At 47.5% G+C, this 23,174-nt stretch overlaps 1 protein-coding gene across 2 annotated transcripts; it reads left to right on the forward strand.

Annotated features, from left to right (window-relative positions):
- Window positions 1–21: 21 nt before the first annotated feature.
- Window positions 22–21,538, forward strand: AP5M1 (adaptor related protein complex 5 subunit mu 1). 2 transcript variants are annotated; one of them, XR_010303695.1, is made up of 9 exons: window positions 22–140; window positions 6,849–7,494; window positions 8,568–8,795; window positions 9,491–9,630; window positions 10,845–10,930; window positions 11,033–11,148; window positions 12,447–12,543; window positions 20,740–20,911; window positions 21,024–21,538. XR_010303695.1 is itself a non-coding variant. In XM_064149762.1 (8 exons), exons 1-8 carry the CDS (start codon window positions 73–75, stop codon window positions 14,281–14,283), a joined length of 1,479 nt encoding a protein of 492 aa, XP_064005832.1. In that variant the 5' UTR covers window positions 22–72; the 3' UTR covers window positions 14,284–14,360. The 2 variants fall into 2 exon arrangements, 1 of the variants encoding a protein (XP_064005832.1); XM_064149762.1 differs by lacking the exons at window positions 20,740–20,911; window positions 21,024–21,538 and adding an exon at window positions 14,186–14,360.
- Window positions 21,539–23,174: the final 1,636 nt, after the last annotated feature.

Raw genomic sequence — 23,174 nt, forward strand, 5'->3', positions numbered from 1 at the left:
AGCTGCGCGCTGCGGCGGGAGCGGCTGCCGCCCGTCCGCGCCGCCCGGGCTGCCCTCGGCGCCGCCGCGGCCATGGCCCTGCGGGCGCTGTGGCTCCTCAGGCACGACCCTGGGGCCGGCGGCACCGTGCTTTTCTCCAGGTAACGGCCGCCGCGCCGGGCCGTGGGGCGGGCGGAGGGCGGGGAGCGGCCCGGCGGCCCGGGCAGGCCGGTGGGGCAGGCCGGGACGAGGAGCCTCGGGGGGCCGGGGGAGGTTTGCTGGGCACCTCTGCGCGGCTTGTTGGGCGCCCGCCCCCCTTCAGCGGGGAAAGAGGAGCAGCTGCGGGTTCGCATCGGAGGCGTCGAGGTTTTCAGTGCAGCCGGAGCTGCCTCAGGGTCCCAGAGCAGAGCCAAAAATACCAAGATCTTCTGATGCGGGATAAAGCTCTTTGCTTGTCATAGCACCGCAGGCCCCCGTACATTTATGAACCTGATTTTGAACATCTCTCAGTTCAGCTAATGCGATTTTTAGCTTGACTTTTTCAACCGCATCTTGATTTTGCATAGGACTTTCTCTCTTCCTCTTTCTGGGCTGCCCAGGGAGGTGGTGGAGGCATCGTCCCTGGGGGTCTTCAAGAAAAGCCTGGCTGAGGCACTTAGTGCCATGGTCTGGTTGATTGGTTAGGGCTGGGTGCTAGGTTGGACTGGATGAGCTTGGAGGTCTCTTCCAACCTGATTGATTCTGTGATTCTATGATTCTGGTAGCTACCCTGAGTGTATTTACCTAGTTCTTTTCTGTCCTGATATCCAAAAGAACAAGGTAGTGATCCTGAAATACTGCCAGATGAACAAAGAGTGCAAAGTAGGAAAGAGATTTTGCTAATATTCTCTGTGTGGTGGTTTGTAACTGTACAAAAAGTACAGCATCTTCAGGCAGAACATTAATTTTCCACTTGGTTTTAATGTTTATATATAAAAAGGTTTCTTTTAATCAGCCAAAGCAAAACTTTTTTGTTCACAACTCTTATTACTGTCTACAACTACCTGAAGGGACATTGTAGCCAGGTGGGGGGTGGCCTCTTCTGCCAGGCAACCAGCAATAGAACAAGGGGACACAGTCTCAAGTTGTGCCAGGGTAGGTATAGGCTGGATGTTAGGAAGAAGTTCTGCCCAGAGAGAGTGATTGGCATTGGAATGGGCTGCCCAGGGAGGTGGTAGAGGCACCGTCCCTGGGGGTCTTCAAGAAAAGACTGGATGGGGCACTTAGTGCCATGGTCTGGTTGACTGGCTAGGGCTGGGTGCTAGGTTGGACTGGATGATCTTGGAGGTCTCTTCCAACCTGGTTGATTCTATGATTCTATGATTCTAAGTAAGACTTTGGGCTAGGCAGGCTGCTTGTTTTTGTGGTCTGAGAAAATATGCTGCCGTTTCCTTCTGCTCTCTGTGATTTCAGAGCATTCCAAAGAATGGGAGGAAAAATAACCTGGGGGCTAGGAAAAGGAAAAATAATGAGACTTGAATGAGAGATGTGAGCATTCGGTAAAACTGAAGAGAGAACTCATAAGGAGGTAAAAAAGTAGACTGAAGAGACAACCTATAAAGAGGCAAAAAAACCCAAGTAGACTGAAGAGAGAACCTATAAAGAGGTAAAAAAAGCAAGTGGACTGAAGGGAGAACCTATAAGGAGATGAAAAAAACTAAGGAGACTGAAGGGAGAACCTATAAGGAGTTAAAAAATCCCAAGTGGACTGAAGAGAAAACCTATAAGGAGGTAAAAAAGGCAAGTAGACTGAAGGGAGAACCTATAAAGAGGTAAAAAAACCCAAGTAGACTGAAGAGAGAACCTCTAAGGAGGTGAAAAAAGCAAGTAGACTGAAGGGAGAACCTATAAGGAGGCAAAAAAAACAAATAGACTGAAGGGAGAACCTATAAGGAGGCAAAAAAAATCAAATAGACTGAAGGGAGAACCTATAAGGAGGCAAAAAAAATCAAATAGACTGAAGGGACAACCTCTAAGGAGGTAAAAAAAACAAGTAGACTGAAGAGAGAACCTATAAAGAGGTAAAAAAAGCAAGTGGACTGAAGAGAGAACCTATAAGGAGGTAAAAAAAGTAAGTGGACTGAAGGGAGAACCTATAAAGAGGTAAAAAAGGCAAGTGGACTGAAGGGAGAACCTATAAAGAGGTAAAAAAAGTAAGTGGACTGAAGGGAGAACCTATAAAGAGGTAAAAAAGGCAAGTGGACTGAAGGGAGAACCTATAAGGAGATGAAAAAAACTAAGGAGACTGAAGGGAGAACCTATAAGGAGTTAAAAAATCCCAAGTGGACTGAAGAGAAAACCTATAAGGAGGTAAAAAAGGCAAGTAGACTGAAGGGAGAACCTATAAAGAGGTAAAAAAACCCAAGTAGACTGAAGAGAGAACCTATAAGGAGGTGAAAAAAGCAAGTAGACTGAAGGGAGAACCTATAAGGAGGTGAAAAAAGCAAGTAGACTGAAGAGAGAACCTATAAGGAGGTGAAAAAAGCAAGTAGACTGAAGGGAGAACCTATAAAGAGGTAAAAAAAGCAAGTGGACTGAAGAGAGAACCTATAAGGAGGTAAAAAATCCCAAGTAGACTGAAGAGAGAACCTATAAAGAGGTAAAAAAAGCAAGTGGACTGAAGGGAGAACCTATAAGGAGGTAAAAAATCCCAAGTAGACTGAAGAGAGAACCTATAAGGAGGTAAAAAAGGCAAGTAGACTGAAGAGAGAACCTCTAAGGAGGTGAAAAAAGCAAGTAGACTGAAGAGACAACCTCTAAGGAGGTAAAAAAAAGCAAGTAGACTGAAGGGAGAACCTATAAGGAGGCAAAAAAATCAAATAGACTGAAGGGACAACCTATAAGGAGATAAAAAAAACAAGTAGACTGAAGAGAGAACCTATAAGTAGTTAACCCAGTAGACTATCTTCCATCTTAAGGTGCAGACAGATCTCTACATTGGACATTCCTCTGATTGTTTTAGGATTAGTGTTATGATCCTTGTATTAGCTATAAGACCAGAGATGAGGCCTCCCCTCTACAAACACAGAGAAAGAGAAAGCCTTGTCCCAAAAAACCTGAGAGTGTAATCACCATGGAGGAAGGAGGGGCTGGTGACAGGGATGGCTGAAGTAACTTGTCACACAGTAAGACGCAGAGACAAGGAATAGCACTTCTTTGAAAAGGACAAACTATACTTGATACTTCAAGTGATTTCCAGACTTAGATCTTTCAAGTTCCCAGAGGAAATAATAGGACTGTGAAAACCCCAGGTTTATCCTCCTAACTGACCTTAAATTCAACAAAGCAGGCAGACAATATAAAGAATGCCAGATCACATGGAAGCTGTTGGTTTCAGGACTTATGCACTCAGCTGGAGATACATGAGCCCTGATCTTTAACCTCAGAGAAGACATCTGGGACATCAAAGCATTCCACTTGTTTTTTTTCAGGCTGATCATAACTTAATTCAGGCAACAAGTTTGGTCTCTCTCTTGAATTGCCAAAGCTCATTCATCCACCCTAGAAACTTTCATCTTTTTACATTTTCATTACTTTCTAGAAGAGAACACTGAAAAAAATGCTATCTAAAGGGCTAAGCAATCATCCCTGTTAAAGCTCTGATATCTAAAGGGCTAACCAATCATCTCTCTTAAAGCTCTGATATCTAAAGGGCTAACCAATCATCCCTGTTAAAGCTCTGATATCTAAAGGGCTAACCAATCATCCCTGTTAAAGCTCTGATACCTAAAGGGCTAACCAATCATCCCTGTTAAAGCTCTGATATCTAAAGGGCTAACCAATCATCCCTGTTAAGGCTCTGATACCTAAAGGGCTAACCAATCATCCCTGTTAAAGCTCTGATACCTAAAGGGCTAACCAATCATCCCTGTTAAGGCTCTGATACCTAAAGGCCTAACCAATCATCCCTGTTAAAGCTCTGGTATCTAAAGTGCTAACCAATCATCCCTGTTAAAGCTCTGGTATCTAAAGGGCTAACCAATCATCCCTGTTAAAGCTCTGGTATCTAAAGGGCTAACCAATCATCCCTGTTAAAGCTCTGGTATCTAAAGGGCTAACCAATCATCCCTGTTAAAGCTCTGGTATCTAAAGGGCTAACCAATCATCCCTGTTAAAGCTCTGATACCTAAAGGGCTAACCAATCATCCCTGTTAAAGCTCTGATACCTAAAGGGCTAAGCAATCATGAAAGCTGGGAAGGTAAAGCATGAGGAGGCCTTTACTAAAAGAAGCAGGGAAATTGGGACATAAGCAAAACAAACCCAGACTGAAAGATTTCCTCTTCCTTTGTTTCCAAAACATTGTTGAAAAATAGGAGATGCTCACCAAGGTTACATGTGGCCTTTTATAACCTTGCTCTGAAGGTCTTCATAAATTTTTGAGCCTCAAAACCACTGTTTCCTTACTACTCAGAACAGACATGAGACTGAGGGGAGGAGTTTACTGTCATCTGTATCCTGTTTACGGATCTCACATCTCTGTCTCCAAAGCTGTAGATGCCTAATTAAGAATAAACCCAAAAAAGCACAGTCATTGAAAAGAAGCATGAGGAAGTGCCTCCAGCAAGTGACTTTGCTAGTCAGTTAAGAAAAGATGGTGTAGGTGGGGTTTAGAGGCAGCAGGATAAGAACCATGCAAGTGCTGAAGAGCAGAAGGGGAGCAATACATCTGGAGGGCGTAGATAAAACAAAGTACCACATTGCTGGGATTACAGGTTCCATGGCAATTTAAGAAAGATTATCTATATGTCTTTTAAAGGTGGTATTAAAGGGGAATAAATTGAGTTAGTTATATATCTGTGGTCTGTATTCCCATGTTTGCCTGCAAGCATGGCTCTGGGCTCAAACATGCAGCCAGAGAACAGATCTGCTACAAAATCTGCTCTCGTCAGACACTGCCTGGAGTACTGTGTACAGGTCTGGAACTCCCCAGCACAAGAGGGACATGGAACTGTTGGAGTGAGTCCAGAGGAGGGCCACAAAGATGATCAGAGGAGCACCTGTGCTGTGAGGACAGGCTACAAAAGTTGGTGCTCTTCAGTCTGGAGAAGAGAAGGATTCAAGGAGACCTTCTAGTGGCCTTCCAGTATCTGAAGGGGGCCTACAGGAATGCTGGGGAGGGACTATTGACAAGGTCTTGTAGTGACAGGACAAGAGGTAATGGGTTTAAACTGGAAGAGGGGAGATTTAGACTAGATGTTAGGAGGAAGTTCTTTACAGTGAGAGTGCTGAGACACTGGCACAGGTTGCCCAGGGAGGTCATGGCTGCTCCCTCCCTGGAGGTGCTTCAGGCCAGGTTGGATAAGCCTTGAGCAACCTGCTCTAGTGGGAAGTGTCCCTGCCTTTGGCAGGGGGGTTGGAGTTGGATGTTCCTTCAAGTCCCTTCCAACCTAGACCATTCTATGATTCTTTAAGTGATTTAACTAGTTCCCTGGCAGGTAACTTGTATTATACACTTGGAGGGACTGTGCATAGCTGCTAAGAGGATCCACAAAGGAGAATGTAGAAAAGCCAACCTGTTATCAGACATAATGTAAGAGACACTCATGTGAGTCTGTAGTTCCAAAAAGGGGTGAAAAACAATGCATTAGAGGAAGTAGCACATTTTCAACTCTCAGCTATTTATTAAAACACAGCTCTCCACTTCCTCCTAATAGTTCAGTTGGAGAAGAAATTCATCCTACTCTCTTTTAAAAAATAATACTTCTTCAGAAGAAAAATGTTTTGTTTTTTTTTTCCCCAAACATTAGGAAGTTTAAAATAAAATGTATAAAAATATATGGTGTTGCAACAGAGCAGCTTTAAAATATACAAAGCCTTTTGTCTCTCTAACAGCTTAAGTGCTCAAAAGTAAAAAGAAAACCAAACCAAAACCCTAATGAAACACTTAGAACAGCTTCAAGTCACATGTATTGTATTTGTGTTTGCTCCTTGCCTGGCAGAAGAGACCAACCCCACCTGGCTACAGCTTCCCTTCAGGTAGTTGTAGACAGCAATGAGCTCTGCCCTGAGCCTCCTCTTCTGCAGGCTGCACACCCCCAGCTCCCTCAGCCTCTCCTCACAGGGCTGTGCTCCAGGCCCCTCACCAGCTTTGTTGACCTTCTCTGGACACCTTCCAGCACCTCAACATCTCTCTTGAATTGAGGAGCCCAGAACTGGACACAGCACTCAAGGGGTGGCCTGAGCAGTGCTGAGTATAGGGGCAGAATAACCTCCCTCATCCTACTAGCCACACTGTTCCTGATCCAGGCCAGGATGCCATTGGCTCTCTTGCCCACCTGGGCACACTGCTCCCTCATCTTCAGCTACTCTCTACCAGTACCACCAGCTCCCTCTCTGCTTGGCTGCTCTCAGCCACTCTGTCCCCAGCCTGTAGTGCTGCTTTGAGTTGTTGTGGCCAAAGTGCAGAACCCTGCACTTGGCCTTGTTCAGTCTCATCCTGTTGGCTTCTGCCCACCCATGCAGCTTGGCCAGGTCCCTCTGCAGGGCTCTGCTACTCTCCAACAGCTCCACAGCTGCTCCTAGCTTTGTATCATCTGCAAACTTACTGATGATGAACTCAATTGAGAGACTGATTGGCATTGGAAAGGGCTGCCCAGGGAGGTGGTGGAGTCACCGCCCTTGGAGGTGTTCAAGCAAAGCCTGGCTGGGGCACTTAGTGCCATGATCTAGTTGACTGGCCAGGGCTGGGTGCTGGGTTGGACTGGATGCTCTTGGAGGTCTCTTCCAACCTGTTTGATTCTATGCTTCTATGCTTCTAGGAACTGTTGGTATGCTAATTTGAGTGGGAAAAGATGCACAGCTTTAAGTTGATTTTCTTTCCCCGTCCCAGGCGTTACCCCACTGTCGAAATACGTGCTGAGACCTTCAATGGGCCAACACATGTGCCTGTGCCTTCTGACAGTGCTTTCCTTCCAGCTCTGCTCTTGGAGCTGCGCCTGGTGGATGAGCACACTTTTGTGGAGCATCGAGACACCTGCACGCGAATCAATCACTCCTCCGTGTACTCGGTTCGCACCGAGGGAGGGGACCTCTGGCCCGTCCTTGCTTTCCAGAAGAATGGTCTCATTTATGCCTGCCTTCCACTAGTTGAGGAGAGGTTGGAGCCACGGCCACCCCTCCTCACCGTTCCTGGGCTCTCCCAAGGACTGGCTCTTCTGTTAGGCATCGTGGACTACATCTCTCCGAGTCAGAGAAATGAAGCTGAGATGAGCACAAAAATAGGCCAGCTTCGAAATCTTCTCCTGCAGGCCTGTCCGCTCGGCACCCCCTTAAACACTAACATCCGCAGCCTCAACACCTGCTTTGATGACATTCAGGAGATGCCTGCAGATGAGAATCAGCCAGCTTGGAGATCCAACACGTACAAAGGCAAACCTCAGGTTAACATCTGCATCACTGAAAAAGTCAAGTGTATGCAGTATGATAAAAGAGATGTGGTGGACACATGGCAAGTGTACGGAGCTGTCAATTGCAAGGTGAGAGCGTTTCGTGTGCGAGGCTGACCTAGGGAAAGTAGAACCATAGAATCAGGCAGGGTTGGAAGGGACCACAAGGAGCAGCCAGTTCCAACCTCCCCTGCCATGCCCAGGGACACCCTACCCTAGAGCATGCTGCACACAGCCTCAGCCAGCCTGGCCTGAAACACCTCCAGCCATGGGGTCTCAACCACCTTTCTGGGCAACCCAGTCCAGCCTCTCACCACTCTCATGCTCAACAACTTCTTCCTCACCTCTAGCCTGAATAGAGGTTGTAGTGAGGCTGGAGCTGGTCTCTTCTCCTGAATTACTAGTGACAGAACAAGAGGAAATGGCCTCAAGTTGCATCAGGGGAGGTTTAGGTTGGGTGTTGGGAGGAAGTTCTTTCCTGAGCAGGTGGTCAGGCACTGGAACAGGCTGCCTAGGGAGGTGGTGGAGTCACCATCCCTGGAGGTGTTTAAAAGGAGAGTGGATGTGGTGCTTGAGGCTGTGGTCTAGTGAAGAAGGCTGCTGGGATGAAGGTTGGACTGGCTGATGCTGGTGGTCCTTTCCAACCCTAGCGATTCATAGTGATCAGATGTTGTGCTGAGGGACTTGGTTTAGTCAAGGACTTGTCAATGTGAATGGACTTGATCATCTTGAAGGTATCACAGTATCACAGTATCACCAAGGTTGGAAGAGACCTCACAGATCATCAAGTCCAACCCTTTACCACAGAGCTCAAGGCTAGACCATGGCACCAAGTGCCACATCCAACCTTGCCTTGAACTGCCCCAGGGACGACGACTCCACCACCTCCCCGGGCAGCCCATTCCAGTAGCCAATGACTCTTCCAGTCTAAGGGATTCTGTGATTCTGTGCTATCATAGCCCTACTGTGGGAAGGGTCCAGAAATGGGAAAGGGACTTTGCTTTGACAGTGTTAATCAAATCGAATGTTTGAAACCAGCTGGAAAATTTTAGTGTGGGTTGTTTGTGGTTTTTTTTTAATGCTTGCATTTTGACTTGTGAACATCAAATTCTGACCTGAAGGAGCTGCTTTAGATTAACTTCTTGACTTCATTGTTTTCAAAGTGTGACATAGAGGGATCTGCACCAAACGTAACCCTCACTCTGAATCTCCCAACCAATGCTCCTCCGCTCCAAGATATTGTGGTCCATCATTGTGTGACTTCTGTTGACCCTGCCATGCTGATGTCCAGCAGTGCTGAGCCACTGGATGATTCTGTGTTTAATGGACCTTACAAATTTCCTTTCATTCCTCCTTCAGATTCATTCAACTTGTGTTACTACACTTCCCAGGTAATAACATCTCTGACCCCTCTTATTTTCCAGTCTTCAAATGGGAATAAAAAATACCTGTGTGGTTGGACAGGTCTGTCAGAGGTTGATAGGATGGTTTTTATACAATAAACTGCTTGGAAGGCACTTCAGGACTTGAGTCATCTGAGTCAGGTGTCAGGGCTGCTCTTTATTTAAATGAACCACTTACATGCCTGAATTGGAGAATATGAATCCAGGCTGAGAAGTCAGGTGAGTGTTCCATAAATCTGTGTATTGCAAGCAGCCTGGAAAAGTTTGGCACGGCCAGCAATGAATGTGTGTTTGTTTTTCCAACTGATTTAGCTATGAATCATAGAATCAACCAGGTTGGAAGTGACCTCCAAGCTCATCCAGTCCAACCTAGCACCCAGCCCTAGCCAGTCAACTATACCATGGCACTAAATGCCTCATCCAGTCTTTGCTTGACCACCTCCAGGCACAGAGACTCCACCACCTCCCTGGGCAGCCCATTCCAATGCCAGTCGTTCTCTCTGGCAAGAACTTCCTCCTAACATCCAGCCTAGACCTCCACTGGCACAACTGAAGACTGTGTCCCCTTCTTCTGTTGCTGCTTGCCTGGGAGAAGAGCCCAACCCCCACCTGCCTATCTCTATATAATTGATCTTATGAGGATAGCCTTAATTTATCTAGAGAATGAATACAGTTTCTTCCAGGTCCCTGTTCCACCAATTTTGGGATGTTATCAACTCACTGAAGAAGGATCACAGTTAAAAATAGCAGTTAATTTAAAGCTTCATGAAAGCATAAAGAATTCTTTTGAGTACTGTGAAGCTCGGATACCTTTTTTCAACAGGTAAGAATCCTGAATAAGTTTCTTCCATTTCTCTGAAATGAACCTGTCAGGAATCAATATAGCAGATTATGCTCCATCATACCACGTTCAGTTTGGGGATCCCCAGTTGAAGAGGGACAGGGATCTGCTGCAGAGGGTCCAGCAGAGGGCTACGAGGGTGATGAGGGGACTGGAGCACTGCCTGATGAGGAGAGGCTGAGGGACCTGGAGCTGCTTAGTCTGGAGAAGAGAAGACTGAGAGGGGATTTGATCAATGTTTATAAAGATCTGAGGGCTGAGGGTCATGAGGTGGGGACAGGCTCTGCTCACTACTCCCTGGGATAGGACAAGCAGCAATGGGTGTAAGTTGCAGCACAGCAGGTTCCAGCTCAACACAAGGGGGAACTTCTTCACTGTTAGTGTCCCAAAGCACTGGCACAGGCTCCCCAGAGAGGTTGTGAAGTCTCCTTCTCTGGAGCCTTTCAAGTCCTGTCAGGATGTGTTTCTCAGTGACCTGAGCTGGATTGTGTGGTCCTGCTCTGGCAGAGAGGTTGGACTGGATGATCTCTTTGGGTTCCCTTCCAACCTCTAACATCCTGTGAGCCTGTGATTATACTACCAGTGGCTACTGACCTTGCAGGTGTTGGGCAGTCCTCTTGGAATTCTTGTCATTTCCAGCATTGATAATCTTGTGATTCTTTCTGTTGCCCATTCTGTTTCCTTGTGGTATTTTTTTTCTCTCACAAAACATTGCCCCAATCCTCCTGGATTAAGTCTCAAGATCACTTCCAACCCAGGGTTACCTGTTCCTTAAGACTGCTAATCCTAGCTACAGATCAGCTTACCAAAAATACAGTCATTTAAAATTAAAACGATAGTTTTCATTTAAGCCTCTCTGACAACTGCCCTGACTATGCTGTCACATAATTATCATGACAATTTAAAGATGAAATGATAGGAAGTTGCTTCTGCTGATCATAGTGTTAGTAAAATGCTATCAGTGAACTAAAGCCAGGAGAATATCAACAGCACTTTTATGATTACTAGGTTGAGACCGCAGTGATTTTCTCCTGCTCTCTCATTTCTTTCCATAAATTAGTGGTGTGCAGGATTTGGCTATGTGCACATAAATAATGTCTCTCAGCATTTCATTGCTTTCTCTGACAAAATGAGTGTTAACCAATACTGGTTGGTACAAATTCCAATGGCTTTATTTCTCCTCTGTCCTATTGTAGGGGCCCTATTGCGCAATTGGAGTACAAAGTTAGTTATGGCCAAGTGGATTTGTCACGAGAGAAGAGCCTGCTGATTTGGGTCCTTGGTAAGCAGAACACTCCTCTGCACTCTTGCTTCCTCCTCAGTCAGTTCTGTATAGCATAGGCACAGCTGTGTAATTTCTTATGGATGCTGTTTTTGGTTTTAGGACAGAAGTTCCCTAAATCTTTGGAAGTTTCTCTGACTGGAACTGTGTCTTTTGGCACTGCAGGCAAAGAGCACCCAACTGATTATGTTTGCACTGGCAACACTGCTTATGTAAAAGTAAGTCACAGAAAAGAGGCCTTTGTATTTTATTTATTGTCTTAAATTGGCTGTGAAGCATGGAGTCATAGAGTCAACCAGGTTGGAAGAAACCTCCAAGAGCATCCAGTCCAACCTAGCACTCAGCCCTATCCAGTCAACCAGACCATGGCACTAAGTGCCTCAGCCAGGCTTTACTTCAACACCTCCAGGGATGGTGACTCCACCACCTCCCAGGATGGTGACTCCACCACCTCCCTGGGCAGCCCATTCCAATGCTAATCACTCTCTGACAACTTCCTCCTAACATCCAGACAAGACCTACCCTAGCACAACTTGAGACTTTGTTCCCATGTTCTGGTGGTGCTTGCCTGTGAGAAGAGACCAACCCCACCTGGCTACAACCTCCCTTCAGGTAGCTGTAGACAGCAAGGTCCCTCTACAGGGCTCTGCTACCCACCAATAGCTCCACACCTGCTCCTAGCTTGGTGCCATTTGGAAACTTATTGATGCTGGACTCAGTGCCCTGGTCCAGATCATCAATAAAGATAATGAACAGGATCAGGCCCAGCACATGCCCTTATTTTTCAAGTGTGCTCCAAAATGACAGGATGTAAAATCTTGCAAGCAAGACAACAGAGAACTCCATGGTGAGAACGAAGAGGCTAATAGCTACATTGGGTTTAAAATCAGTGTATCTTCATATGAGGAGGAAGTCACTGGTCAGGCCACACCTTGAATGCTGTGTCCAGGTCTGGGCTCCTCAATTCAAGAGAGATGTTGAGGTACTGGAAGGTGGCCAGAGAAGAGCAACAAAGCTGGTGAGGGGCCTGGAGCACAGCCCTGTGAGGAGAGGCTGAGGGAGCTGGGGGTGTGCAGCATGGAGAATAGGAAGCTTAGGGCAAAGCTCATTGCTGTCTGTAGCTGCCTGCAGGGAGGCTGTAGCCAGGTGGGGTTGGTCTCTTCTCCCAGGCAACCAGCAACAGAATAAGGGGACATAGTCTCAAGTTGTGCCAGGGGAGGTCTAGGCTGGATGTTAGGAGGAAGTTCTTCCCAGAGAGAGTGATTGGCATTGGAATGGGCTGCCCAGGGAGGTGATGGAGTGGCTGTGGCTGGAGGTGTTGAAGCCAAGCCTGGCTGGGGCACTTAGTGCCATGGTCTGGTTGACTGGATAGGGCTGGGTGCTAGGTTGGACTGGATGCTCTTGGAGGTCTCTTCCAGCCTGGCTGATTCCATGCTTCTATGGAGCACACACTGCCAGTATTTGCACAGCAAGCACAACACTATTGCATCTGATGATGTTTTCCCTCTTTCTGTAGCTGTATTTCAGAATCCCAGACTTCACACTTACTGGATGCTATGCAGACCAGCAGTCTGTCCAGATCTTTGCACCAGGCAAACTCAAAATGACTGCAGGTGAGCTGCTTAAGTGTTTAACTGAAAGTGTGTATTCAGGCTACAGATTAGGCGTCAGTGACTAAAATTGTGTAGCTGAAGTTGGAGAAAGCCTTTTCCTGGTTTGCTTGTGACATTGCACACATTTTGTTCTCTGCTTTACTTTGGGGTGGTTTTTTTGGTAATGCTCAAAGCATCCTTGGAGTAAGGGCTGTCATCTTTCTTTTATAGGAAAGCTCTTCTTGTTCAGTTACAAAGTCAGACTCTCTTGGGCTCTCTCCATACTTCAGCCTGTTCTGTTTTGCTGCGCTCTGCATAGTGGCAGAACCTTTACTAGGGGGCACAGAACATGACTCTTCAGCCTGGCTCCTGGTTTAGGACACTTTTGTCGGGGACACAATATGTGTCCATTCTCCCTAGGCCTGGCACTCCATGACAGTCTAAAAAGTCCCTCCCCAGCTTTTTTGTAGCCCCCTTCAGATCCTGGAAGGCCACAAGAAGGTCACCTGGGAGCCTCCTCTGCTCCAGCCTGCACAGCCCCAACTCTTTCAGTCTGTGCTCACAGCAGAGCTGCTGCAGCCCTCTGAGCACCCTCCTGGCCCTGCTCTGGACACTCTCCAGCACCTCCACAGCCCTCTTGTCCCAGGGGCTCCAGAACTGGATGCAGGACTCCAGGTGGGATCTCAGCAGAGCACAGCAGAGGGTGAGAATCCCCTCCCTGGCCCTGCTGGCCACACTTCTGCTGCTGCAGCCCAGGCTCTGCTTGGCTTTCTGAGCTGCAGGTGCACACTGCTGGCTCCTGTTGAGCTTCTCCTCCAGCAGCACCCCCAAGTCCCTCTTCTCAGGGCTGCTCACCAGCCACTCACTGCCCAGCCTGCATTTGTGCTTGGCATTGCCCCGACCCAGATGCAGGACCTTGCACTTGCTCTTGTTGACCCTCCTGAGCTTGGCTTGTGCCCACCTCTGCAGCCTGTTGAGGTCCCTCTGCATGGATCCCTTCCCTCCAGCCTGTCTGCTGCACCACACAGCCTGGTGTCATCACCACACCAACAGTCAGAATAACCTGAAGCAGAAACCAAATCTGCTGCTTTTTCAGTAAACGCATTCCAAATCTTCGCCCCAATTACACCTACCGGGGAAGCAATAGGCCCTTGTTAAACCTGAGCAGCACTGTCTCATGGAAGCAGTTTTATTTGTAGCTGTCTCTCTCCTCCAGCTCCTGTCATTCATGTTAGCAAAAGCCCAGAAATGCCTCTTGAAAACCGTGATCTACACTGTTGATTTTGTGACAGGTCACATTCAGTCCTACATCGTAACGCAAAGCGGCAGCGTTTTCATCCTGCATGCCTTATATCGAGTGTGCAATTTATATTCATTGAACAAAATCCAAGCCATCCACCTGCCTTTGACTTCACCTCTGTTTGAATTTTAAGCTCATGACTGATACATTAGTAAAGGTAATTGAAGCTGAGACTTTAAATGTCTCATTATCAGAAACGATTTTCAAATCATAATAAGAGTCTTAGAGTTTAAAGAGGCCATTATACCTTTTCTGTAAACTAGTAAGGATGGATTAGTAGTCTCTTAACTTGGATAAAGGAATGTCTGATTGTAAAGCACCCTCAAAGTATTGTTTTTCTTGCTTGCTTGTTATTTCTTTCAGCCCAGGAACTGATTTCTTCCGATTACTACATCTGGAATTCCAAAGCACCGGCACCTGTGGCGTACAAAACCTTACTCGACCAATTTGCTTCTGAATGACTTTTGTATTTCAACAGAACAGTTCATGAGAGTGCTGTTGGGATGCAGTGAAAATAAATACTCTCCAGCACTTGGAATTTGGATGTTTACTTCAAATTTTCTGTGCAGGAAAACCAGGAGGGCACTTGTCTCAGAAAAACATACACTGGTATTAGACCCTTTAGTGTGGAATACAGTTTAAGAAGACAATTTGGAATCTACAAGCCATGGCCAGTTTTACTTTCCCTTCTAACTTGCACAGAATCACAGAGTGGTTTAGGTTGGAGAGGACCTCAGAGATCATAGAATCATAGAATCAACCAGGATGGAAGAGACCTCCAAGATCATCCAGTCCAACCTAGCACCCAGTCCTATCCAGTCAACCAGACCATGGCACTAAGTGCCTCAGCCAGGCTTTGCTTGAACACCTCCAGGGATGGCAATTCCACCGCCTCCCTGGGCAGCCCATTCCAATGCCAATCACTCTCTCTGGGAAGAACTTCTTCCTGACATCCAGCCTATACTTCCCCTGGAACAACTTGAGGCTGTGTCCCCTTGTTCTATTGCTGCTTTCCTGGAATAAGAGCCCAACCCCATCTGGCTACAGCCTCCCTTCAGGTAGTTGTAGCCAGCAATGAGCTCTGCCCTGAGCCTCCTCTTCTGCAGGCTGCACACCCCCAGCTCCCTCAGCCTCTCCTCATAGGGTTTATGTTCCAGGCCTTTCACCAGCTTTGTCACCCTTCTCTCCATCTACTCCAGCCTCCCTGCTATGGCCTCTCAACTAGATCATGTTACTCAAGGCCTCATCCAGCCTGGCCTGGAGCACCTCCAGGGAGAGGTCATCCAAAACCACTCTGCACAATTTATTCTAGAGTCACAGAATCAACCAGGTTGGAAGAGACCTCCAAGAGCATCCAATCCAACCTAGCACCCAGCCCTGGCCAATCAACCAGACCATGGCACTAAGTGCCTCAGCCAGGCTTTGCTTCAACACTTCCAGGGACAGTGCCTCCACCACCTCCCTGGGCAGCCCATTCCTGACAGCTAATTTTGGTCCAGAGGTGTGAACCTGTGTTTTTTTTTCCAAATCACAAGACAGAAACAGCCACAGTGAGCTGCAGGTTTCAAAAAACATCACCGAGCCTTTTTCCCTTGAAAAATAGGCAGAAAATGAATTGGTTTCCAGAAGCAGGCCTCTAATGTTGAGAAGAAAATTGGTATCTGCAGGCACAGTGGAAATGGATTTTAGGAGAGTCATCAGGAACTGAAGACATTCTGAAAGGGTGGTGAAAACCAGGACCTGGAGAGCAGCAGAAAAGAAGAGAAGAATGCCATCTAATGACTGAGTGCATGGCTGCTCCTGCCATGCCTTCTTTAACTACACTAGGTGATAGGCCTGGAACACAAACCCTGTGAGGAGAGGCTGAGGGAGCTGGGGGTGTGCAGCCTGCAGAAGAGCAGGCTCAGGGCAGAGTTCATTGCTGTCTACCTGTAGGGAGGCTGTAGCCAGGTGGGGTTGGTTTTTCCTGCCAGGCAAGCAGCAGCAGAACAAGGGGAGACAGTCTCAAGTTGTGCTGGGGGAAGTACAGGCTGGATGTTAGGAGGAAGTTGTTGTCAGAGAGAGTGATTGGCATTGGAATGGGCTGCCAGGGAGGTGGTGGAGTCACCATCCCTGGAGGTGTTGAAGCCAAGCCAGGCTGGGGCACTTAGTGCCATGGTCTGGTTGACTGGCCAGGGCTGGGTGCTAGGTTGGACTGGATGAGCTTGGAGCTCTCTTCCAACCTGCTTGATTCTATGATTATAAACAAGATTATGGTTGTGTAAAGGGAAAAGCTGTAAGATAGACTATAAAAAATGAGAGTGAACTGATTGGCTGCTTAGATGTTCTAAAGGATGGCTCAGTTCCTGTGAAATGCCTTCCAGATGAAACTCCTCTGCCAGCTGATAAAACACAGCCATTGTGAGGGGCGAGCAACTGATGGCATTTACCTGGACCTAAGCAAGGCCTTTGACACTGTCCCTCACCACATCCTGGTCTCCTAGCTGGTGGCACATGGGTTTGATGGGTGCAGCACTGGATGGATACAGAATTGGCTTGCTGGTTGTGCCCAAAGAGTGGCTGTCAATGGCTCCATGGCCAAGTGGAGGCCAGGGACAAGCAGAGTCCCTCAGGGATCAGTCCTGGCACCAGTCTTGTTTGACATCTTTGTGGGTGCCATGGACAGAGGCACTGAGTGCAGCCTCAGCAAGTGTCACGGAGGGGAAATAAATTGCTGTGAGTTGATATTTTCCACCATTAATATTGGTTATTAGTTTTGCTATTCAGAACTCTCACCACCCCCCACCACTTATGTTAATAACATTTGGGTTCTTACATGCTCATGGAAACATTCTATGGATAATATCTACATCTAGCAAGAACCAGGTAGACTACATCCACAGCCTTCCCCACATTCACCAGCAGGGTAACCTGATCATAAAAGGAGATCAGGTTAGCCAAACCTTGCCATGTTAGGCAAAGCCACAGGCTCACTTTTCCCTCATTTAGGAAAAGCACAGGCCTTGCACTAGGCAGGCACAAGCTAAGTGTGTGTACCTTACACCACAGGACCCTGGGCAGGCCAGACTCAGTGGCTCCAGGTTCTTTTGTGTCCATTTCCCGTGCTTGCCTCTCTGGTGGAACAAAAAAACATGGCCAGGCAAGGCAGGACATGTGTAAGCCTATTTTGGGCCTATCAGGCCTAACACAACAGCAAGGCTGCTGGCAACACCAAGCTGTGTGGTGCAGCAGCCAGGCTGGAGGGCAGGGATCCATCCAGAGGCACCTGGGCAGGCTGCAGAGGTGGGCACAAGCCAGCCTCAGGAGGTTCAACAAGACCAAGTGCAAGGTCCTGCAGCTGGGTGGAGGCAATGCCAAGCACAAATGCAGGCTGTGCAGTGAGTGGCTGGAGAGCAGCCCTGAGGAGAGGGACTTAGGGGTGCTGCTGGAGGAGAAGCTCAAGAGGAGCCAGCAGTGTGCACTTGCAGCCCAGAAAGCCAAGCAGAGCCTGGGCTGCAGCAGCAGAAGTGTGGCCAGCAGGGCCAGGGAGGGGATTCTCCCCCTCTGCTGTGCTCTGCTGAGATCCCACCTGGAGTCCTGCATCCAGTTCTGGAGCCCCTGGGACAAGAGGGCTGTGGAGATGCTGGAGAGTGTCCAGAGCAGGGCCAGGAGGATGCTGAGAGGCTGCAGCAGCTCTGCTGTGAGCACAGACTGAAAGAGTTGGGGCTGTGCAGGCTGGAGCAGAGGAGGCTCCCAGGTGACCTTCTTGTGGCCTTCCAGGATCTGAAGGGGTCTACAAAAAAGCTGGGGAGGGACTTTTGAGGCTGTCAGGGAGTGCCAGGAGTGGGGGGAATGGAGCAAAGCTGGAGGTGGGGAGATTGAGACCAGAGGTGAGGAGGAAGTTGTTGAGCAGGAGAGTGGTGAGAGGCTGGACTGGGCTGCCCAGGGAGGTGGTTGGGCCCCATGGCTGGAGGTGTTTCAGGCCAGGCTGGCTGAGGCTGTGTGAAGCCTGCTCTAGGGTAGGGTGTCCCTGGGCATGGCAGGGGGGTTGGAACTGGCTGCTCCTTGTGGTCCCTTCCCAGCCTGACTGATTTGATTATTCTGTGACACTGGCTATAAATAAGTAAGAAGTTAATCTAGAAGTCACTTCTTTAATAAAATGATTTTGTTTCATTTAATTTCCTTTAATTCCATTTACATTTTGGGCTAATGTAAGCAATGCCAATGAATATGAAGTTACAGCTGCTGTGGTTCTCATCAGCCTGTGTGGCCTGTTTCTAAAAGAAATGTCCAAATCCTGGAGCTACTGACAGCTCCTGAGCCTCTCACCAAAATCTCCCTTGTCGCCCACCTGCCTCTCCCTCAAAGTGTTGTGTCCAAAGAGTTGCACTTATAGAATCATAGAATCAAGCAGGTTGGAAGACATCTCCAAGATCATCCAGGCCAACCTAGCACCCAGCCCTGCCCAGTCAACTAGACCATGGCACTAAGTGCCTCAGCCAGGCTTGGCTTGAAGACCCCCAGTGACGGTGCCTCCACCACCTCCCTGGGCAGCCCATTCCAGTGCCAATCACTCTGTCTGTGAAGAACTTCCTCCTAATATCCAGCCTAGACCTACCCTGGCACAACTTGAGACTGTGTCCCCTTGTTCTATTGCTGGTTGCCTGGGAGAAGAGGCCACCCCCACCTGGCTACAATGCCCCTTCAGGTACTTGTAGACAGTAATAAGATCACCCCTGAGCCTCCTCTTCTCCAGGCTAAACAGGCCCAGCTCCCTCAGCTCTCCTCATAGGGTTTGAGCTATAGGCCCCTTACCAGCTTTGTTGCCCTTCTCTGGACATGGCACTTAGGTACCATGGTGAGGAGAGGGATCTCTTCAGGTGGCTGATGTGCAGTCATAGAATCATCATTAACCACAGTTAAGCACTTTGGCCAATTGTTGGCAAATGAACATTGAAACAAGACTACAATAAACATGCAACAGCAATTGTCCTCTATTTATTCATAGGATAAACAGAATCAAGCAGCTTGGAAGAGACCTCCAAGATCATCCAGTCCAACCTAGCACCCAGCCCTGGCCAATCAACCAGACCATGGCACTTAGTGCCCCAGCCAGGCTTGGCTTCAACACCTCCAGGCACAGAGACTCCACCACCTCCCTTGGGCAGCCCATTCCAATGCCAATCACTCTCTCTGACAACAACTTCCTCCTAACATCCAGCCTAGACCTGCCCTGGCACAGCTTGAGATTGTGTCCCCTTATTCTGTTGCTGCTTGCCTAGCAGAAGAGACCAACCCCACCTGGCTACAGCCTCCCTTCAGGTTAATCTCTGTTCTCTGGACCTTGACAGTTCTATGATTCTGGGTAGTTGTAGACAGCAATGAGGTCCCATTTACTTGATGCTTCTACATCTTAGTTTCTGTAGACAAGAACAGAGGGTTTCAAACCCTGCTTTCAGATATTAAGTCACTCACCTGATGCTTCTACATCTGGAGTTGGATGTGAAATAAGATACACAGGTGGCTGGCTGCAGCACTGCAACATGTCTCTGTCCTTACCTTCAAGGACACTATGGCTGACATCTGCAAAACACAGAATCACAGAATGGTAGGGGCTGGAAGGGATCTCTGGGGATCATCTAGTCCAACCCTCCTGATCAAACACAGACTGTGTCCCCAGTTGATGGACCAGTTAACCTAGATCTCCCATCTTCAACAAATCAAGCCAACTGTGTCCAGTTCTGGGCCCCTCAATTCAAGAGAGATGTTGAGGTGCTGGAAGGTGTCCAGAGAAGGGCAGCAAGGCTGGGGAGGGGCCTGGAGCACAGCCCTGTGAGGAGAGGCTGAGGGAGCTGGGGGTGTGCAGCCTAGAGAAGAGGAGGCTCAGGGGTGACCTCGTTGCTGTCTACAACTCCCTGAAGGGAGGCTGTAGCCAGGTGGGGGGTGGCCTCTTCTCCCAGGCAACAAGCAACAGAACAAGGGGACACAGTCTCAAGTTGTGGCAGGGTAGGTCTAGGCTGGATGTTAGGAGGAAGTTCTTCACAGAGAGAGTGATTGGCATTGGAATGGGCTGCCCAGGGAGGTGGTGGAGTCAATGTCCCTGGAGGTGTTCAGGAAAAGCCTGGCTGGGGCACTTAGTGCCATGGTCTAGTTGACTGGCTAGGGCTGGGGATAGATTGGGCTGGATGATCTTGGAGGTCTCTTCCAACCTGCTTGATTCTATCATTCTATGAAATACTGATGGGATGGTCTCAACCCTCTTGGATTTCCTTTCAAGGACCCACAAGCCACACTACAACTACAAGTCAGGTTTTTTAAGGCAAAGGCCTGCCCCTTTTTCCCCCCTTCCCCATGGAGCCTCCTAGAAACGTGGTTGAGCTCTAGATAGTTTTTTGACAGCCTGATGTCTTCTGCAGCGACAACAGTGAGGATCTAAACCCAACCCATTTTCTTCCCCATGTGATCAGCTGGGCACTTCTGATTTTCTCTATCTCTTCAGGATCTTTTTGCTTTGCTTTGCTTTGCCTTTTTTTTCCTCAAGTCAAAGTCTGTTTCCCGTTTGGTAGGTGACCTGTTTAATGTTTTCTCTGTGTCTGGGAACTCCTTAGTGTAATTAGCGACCTTTGAACTCCACAACTAATCCCGAGCTATTTTGTATTCCTTACTCATCTTTAAGGCTGGACCTTTCTTTTCTTCTGAGTCTGCTGCCACAATTAAAGAAGAAACAGCTGCATTTCAAAGGGATTCCAATTCCAGAAGCTTAATCGTGATTGACACGTTCTTATTCTAAGCTATAAGAAACTCTAAGAGTCCTTTCTTGGGTTAAAACTTCAATCATTTTCTCCCCCCCCAAAAAAATTATCTCAATATGGATTTTATTCATTTTCTTTGATAACCATTCTTTGCTGCTTTTTTTTTTCTCTCTCTCTCTTTTTTAGCTTGAAAGATGCTTTTGAGTCGGCGACGGATACGAACTGCACCCACCGAAAGGATGAATGGTGTCGGGCGCGGGCTAGGTGCAGAAGTGGCTCAATTCCATTTCTTGTCAAAATCTGATTATGAAACCTGGTGTCTGCCACGTAGCTTGACATCTTTCCATGTGCCTGGAAGGTAGGAGAGGAGGAAACTCCTGCAAATGAACCCCAGAAAGGCTGGGGAGGGAGATGGTGTAAAGCACTCTCCGGAAAGCTCCGTTATTTTAACTGCTCTCCCCCATTTTTAGGAGTGTGGATTGAAAAGCCATCCCCTTCCAGCCCTGGAAGAAGCCTGATTTCTTTCTAAGAGAAATGCCTTCTCCATGAAAAGTCAGAGCAGAAAGCAGCTGCTCTGAAACAGCAGATTGTTCACGTGGCTTAAAATTGCTGCCGCAACCAAACAGCGAACCCCGATCGAGGCTGCGGTCCGCAAATCGCTTCCAAGGGTTGAGCCTGGAAAATGATGGCGGCTCCTTGGGTCCCGTTGTTTAATTACCTCCCTCTGACTCACATTCGAATTCAGTGTGATCTCCAAAAGATGGGCTTAAAAAGAAGAGAAAGGGAGGGGGGGAGGAAGAAAGCCTGAAAAGCTGTTAGTGTGCGTTTGCACGCTCCACGCGCGCCGTGGGTGCACCGATCCGCTGGGCTCGCTTTCGGCTGCCGGGATAAACCTGTAGGAAAAGATCCCAGAGAGCCCTGGCTAAGGCAGCAGGCAAGACCCTGATGTTCCTAAGACAAAGGTCAAATAAAAAAGGATGTTAATAAACAGCTCTCTGGTTTAAATGGACCTTTTTTTTTTTTTTTTTTTTTTTAAATGATTACATCTTAAATTCCAACAAATCAGATTTAGGAGTTGCTGAAAGTGAAATTGATCCATCCCTCAGCCAAACTTTGCAATACTTTCCTGTTCTGACATCATTTAGATAGTTAGCTGTATTATCAGATTAAAAACCATTGTACAGGGCTGCTGAAAGGAAAAGGAGCCAAAAAGCTAAACACTGCCTGAATTCTGAACCCTTTAACCTGGCTGAAGTACGTTGGTCCCTGTTATGCAAATACCTCCAATCCTCTGCTAAGTTCAGTGGAAATAATTTTCTTGAATGACAGGTTTATTCAGCAAGGATTCAGTTGGTGATTAATCCCCCTTTGATCTAAGGTATTTCACTTAACTACCAGTTACCTCGTCCTGACAAAGTGCAACCGAGATTAGGGAGATCACTAGGACACGACCAGGGTGTGCGTTTATTCTCTCCAACCGTTCAAAGCAAAGGGCCAAGAATGCAATCTCTTTGCAGTATTTGAAGATGGAAAGTCCTGTCTTCTAAGTTAGAAAGTCAATTGAATACCAAATGCTGCTTGGTCCTGCTGGAATGGGACAAATGGCTGAGACAGCCTCTTCAAAACCAAGCTATGTTCCCACTCGCTGTGCCCTACCTCGGGTTTGCAGCCAGGTTTTTCCTTGCTCCTACAAAGCTGCCTCTTTATTTCACATCAGTGGCACATGGCACAGAGAAAAGATCTCTGCTTTTACAAAAGAGGCATTTTACTGTTTTGATCTGGTTAATATTATTCCCTGGGATTCACTCTGCTTTGTTTTTTTTGCTAGAAATTCCCTTTTCTAACCGGGTTTTTTTTTTTTTTTGCCCAGTTTTGCAGCCAGGTTTCTCCTTGCTATTACAAAGCTGCTTCTTGCACATGGCACAGAGAGAAGATCTCTGCTTTAGCAAAAGAGGCATTTTACTGTTTTCCTCTGGTCAATATTAATCCCTGGGATTCACTCTGCTTTGTGGGGTTTTTTTGCTAGAAATTCCCTTTTCTAACTGGGTGTTTTTTTGCCCAGTTGTGCAGCCAGGTTTCTCCTTGCTCTTACAAAAATGCCTCTTGCAGATGCCACAGAGAAAAGACCTCTGCTTTATCAAAAGAGGCATTTTACTGTTTTGATCTGGTCAATATAATTCCTTGGAATTCACTCTGGTTTGGATTTTTTGCTAGAAATTCCCTTTTCTATGTGTTTTTTTTTTTTGCCCAGTTGTGCAGCCAGGATTTTCCTTGCTCTTACAAAGCTGCCTTTTTATTTCACACCAGTGGTACATGGCACAGAGAAAAGACCTCTGCTTCTGCAAAAGAGGCATTTTGCTGTTTTGATCTGGTCAATATTATTCCCTGGGATTCACTCTGGTTTGGGTTTTTTGCTAGAAATTCCCTTTTCTAACTGGGTTTTTTTTGCCCAGTTGTGCAGCCAGGTTTCTCCTTCCTCTTACAAAAATGCCTCTTGCAGGTGCCACAGAGAAAAGACCTCTGCTTTATCGAAAGAGGCATTTTACTGTTTTGATCTGGTCAATATAATTCCTTGGAATTCACTCTGGTTTGGATTTTTTGCTAGAAATTCCCCTTTCTAT

The sequence above is a fragment of the Pogoniulus pusillus genome, chromosome 1, assembly GCF_015220805.1.
Source record: "Pogoniulus pusillus isolate bPogPus1 chromosome 1, bPogPus1.pri, whole genome shotgun sequence".
NCBI lineage: Eukaryota > Metazoa > Chordata > Aves > Piciformes > Lybiidae > Pogoniulus > Pogoniulus pusillus.